Raw genomic sequence first — 3,111 nt, forward strand, 5'->3', positions numbered from 1 at the left:
TTAGTATACAATAATATCTCTCACATTTTGTCGGCAAGAAAATTGCAACTGGAGAATTGGAGGGTTTTGTTCCTCTAACTACAGGATTGTCAGTGTCAGGACACTAAACACACGGTCGTGGCCTTTTCTGGAAAACCGGAATTTCGCTGGATTTTGGTAGTACGGATTTTACGCCAAACAGCGCAATTTGTTCCTAAAAAAATGTTAATTTCATTTCTTGAAGTCACTCGTCAGTACAGCATGTTGTCTTAGGCAGTACAGCATGCTGTCAGTTCAGAGCTCCAAACCTTAAAACACACTAGTATTTCTTTAAGCACCTTGTCAGTACAGCACTGCACTACAACATCTTCTCAGTTCAGCCACATACTCCGTAAAGCCTAAACTGACTGGCTGTTTTAAGTTTAAAAACCATTGCAATATTTGAAATAAATGTTAAGCATCTCGAGATCTGCAATTCGATTGATCTTTAATCTTTTGTCAGCAGAGCAATTTGTGGCTTGATCCGGGATCGGGTGTTTTGTAGTAATTCTTCTCGAAGCTGGAGGTGTTTTGTAGTAATTCTTCTGGAAGCTCCCGTGATCCGAAGCTGGAGGCATTAGAAACAGTTTAGCCCTGTTTAGTTCACAAAACAAAAATTTTTACACTATCATATTAAATGTTTGGACGGAATATTAAATATAGAAAAAAACTAATTACACATGATTGCGTGTAAATTGCGAGACGAATCTTTTAAGCCTAATTGCATCATAATTTAACAATGTGGTGCTACAGTAAACATTTACTAATGATGGATTAATTAGGCTTAAAAAATTTGTCTCGTAATTTTTTGACGAAATCTGTAATTTGTTTTGTTATTAGACTATATTTAATATTGTAAATGTGTGACCGTATATCCGAAAAATTTCCCCTGCTAAACAATGCCTTATTTTCTAATGAGCACCGACTCACCGACAATTCTGATCAAACAAGTCTCTGAAATGAGATCAGAATCAAAAGCATTGGCAATGCAACAGTCATGTTTCCCACTCTCAATAACAAGAAGCAACTGAAGTTTATTTATTTTTATTTGTTTTTGCTTTGAACTGAAGATTTCATTCGAATCCAACTATAGTTTTGATGATCATATATACTTCACAAAAAGAAGTAAACAAAGGTACAAAAGCAAGATCAAAAGCAGGGTAGATTTGACTTGAAAAGATGCAAATTTGGGCCGAATTTATCTGTCCCTGCTATTACCAGCACTGATAATTTCATTTTCTTTTCTTTTTTACTGTAACGAACGAGAGAGAACGAAAGAGCTAGGCGCGCGTCCAGGCCAAGGCCGGCGGCGGCGGCGCCGCCGCCGCCGCGTCACCGGGCGGCTGGGTAGTCGAACGGCAGCGGCCGCACCTCGTCGGAGAGCGGGTCCTTGTGGCGGTACCCGTAGTTCCGGAGCACCTGGTCGTCGGCGAAGTTGAGCGCGCGGTTCATCCCGTCGGCGCAGCTCTTCTTGGAGTAGATCTTGTTCGGCTCGCCGCCGCACGGCTGGCACCCGGTGAAGTGCGTCACGAACGGCCGCCGCCACCCGCTCTGCCCGCCGCCGGCGGGGCCCGGGACGGCGCCCCTCACCGCCGCGTTCCTCGCCGCCGCGTACCGCTCGTGCTCCCGCTCCGCGTGCCGCCGGCGGAGATGCGCCGCCGCCGCCGAGGGCCGCCGCTCCGCCGCCTCGTACCTCGCCGCGATGTCGTCGAGCCGGTCGACGACCTCCACCCAGTACCCCTGGAAGAAGTAGCCCTTCTCGAGGTAGGTCTTGGCCCCCCATTTCTCCTCGTGCTCGGAGAGGAGGTAGACGAGCGCCGACTGGTCGTCGGACTCCTTGTCGGACTTCCCCCGGAGCGTGTCGTGGAGCACGCTCCCCCACCTGGCGTACTCCGGCGAGGCGGGGCCCATGCGCGCCCACGCGTCCATGAAGTCGAGCGACCACTGGCAGTTGCGGATGAGGAACACGCCGGCGTTGAGCCCGACCCACGAGCGCTCGCCGTACACCTCCTTGTTCCAGCCATAGACGACGAGGTTGTGATCCTTGTACTTGTGGAGCGGGAGGGAGAAGTCCATGTCGGTGAAGACGGCGTCGGCGTCGACCCACCAGACCCACTCGGCGTCGGGGTGGGCGAGCATGGCGGCGCGCACGGCGGGGATCTTGGCCCAGTAGGCGAGCATCCTGGGCTGGAGCAGCGCGTTGTTGTAGAGGAGCTCGACGCCGTGGAGGCGGCAGTAGTCGACCTTGTTCTTGAGGAACCGGAAGAGGAGGTGGTCGCCGCCCTCGCCGCGGCAGGGCGGCGCCTGCGAGCCGGACACCATCACCACCCGCTCCCTCCCCGCCGCCGTCGCGTTGAGCCCGCGCGGGTACCGCAGTCGCATCCACGCCGCCCGCCTCGCGTCCCACCCGGTGATCCCCCCACGCCGCCCGACCTCCACGGCGTACGACACCCTCGAGTCGTCGTAGAACGTCCTCCCCGCCGCGCCCGGCCCGCCGCGTACGCCGACATCGGCGTCGATCGCCGCGGAGGCGGCGGACGTGGAGGCGACCGACACCGGGAGGGAGCGGAACGCGACGAGGTTCGTGACGGGCATGGGCGACAGGAACGACGCCGTGGCCAGCAGCACGAGCACCGCCGCCACCGCGCCCGCCGCGAAGACGAGCGCGTCGTGCACCCGCCCCGCCACCGCCAGTTGCCCGTGCTGCGCCCTCGCCCCCGCCACCCCGCCGCCGCCCTTGGATGCCGCCGAGACGCCGAACGGCGCGGTCTCCGATGCCGCCATGGCCGGTCTCGCCTCGCCGAACCGAACTCCCACTCTACTCGCGAGCGGCGCGCTCGCGGTGTGTGTGTCACTGTGTGGTGTTTTAAAGCGGAAAAGGCCAAAGGCGTCTCTCTCTTTTGTAGTATAGCGGAGGCAGCGGAAAGCGGAAGCGGTTGTGGACTTGTGCTGCTGCGCGGGGTGCGGGGTTGGTTGTTGTTTTGGGTGTTTTTGCTGGGGTTTTTGGGCGTTTTCGCGGTGATTGCGTGCGGGTGAGGACGCGGCTCGCGGAGGCACGGCGGCGAGGCGATGGATCTGGCTGTGTGTGTCGGC

At 56.1% G+C, this 3,111-nt stretch overlaps 1 protein-coding gene across 2 annotated transcripts; it reads right to left on the reverse strand.

The window, feature by feature from the left end:
• Nucleotides 1-283: 283 nt before the first annotated feature.
• LOC4350696 (probable glycosyltransferase 6) lies at nucleotides 284-2,891 on the reverse strand. Of its 2 annotated transcripts, none has more exons than XM_015760292.3 (2): nucleotides 1,390-2,891; nucleotides 284-586 (listed from the first exon to the last, which is right to left on the reverse strand). In XM_015760292.3, exons 1-2 carry the CDS (start codon nucleotides 2,800-2,802, stop codon nucleotides 467-469), a joined length of 1,533 nt encoding a protein of 510 aa, XP_015615778.1. In that variant the 5' UTR covers nucleotides 2,803-2,891; the 3' UTR covers nucleotides 284-466. The 2 variants fall into 2 exon arrangements, with proteins under 2 accessions (XP_015615778.1, XP_015615779.1); XM_015760293.3 differs by having other exon boundaries at nucleotides 284-612.
• Between the last annotated feature and the right edge of the window lie 220 nt (nucleotides 2,892-3,111).

This window comes from Oryza sativa, chromosome 11 (assembly GCF_034140825.1).
Source record: "Oryza sativa Japonica Group chromosome 11, ASM3414082v1".
Lineage (NCBI taxonomy): Eukaryota > Viridiplantae > Streptophyta > Magnoliopsida > Poales > Poaceae > Oryza > Oryza sativa.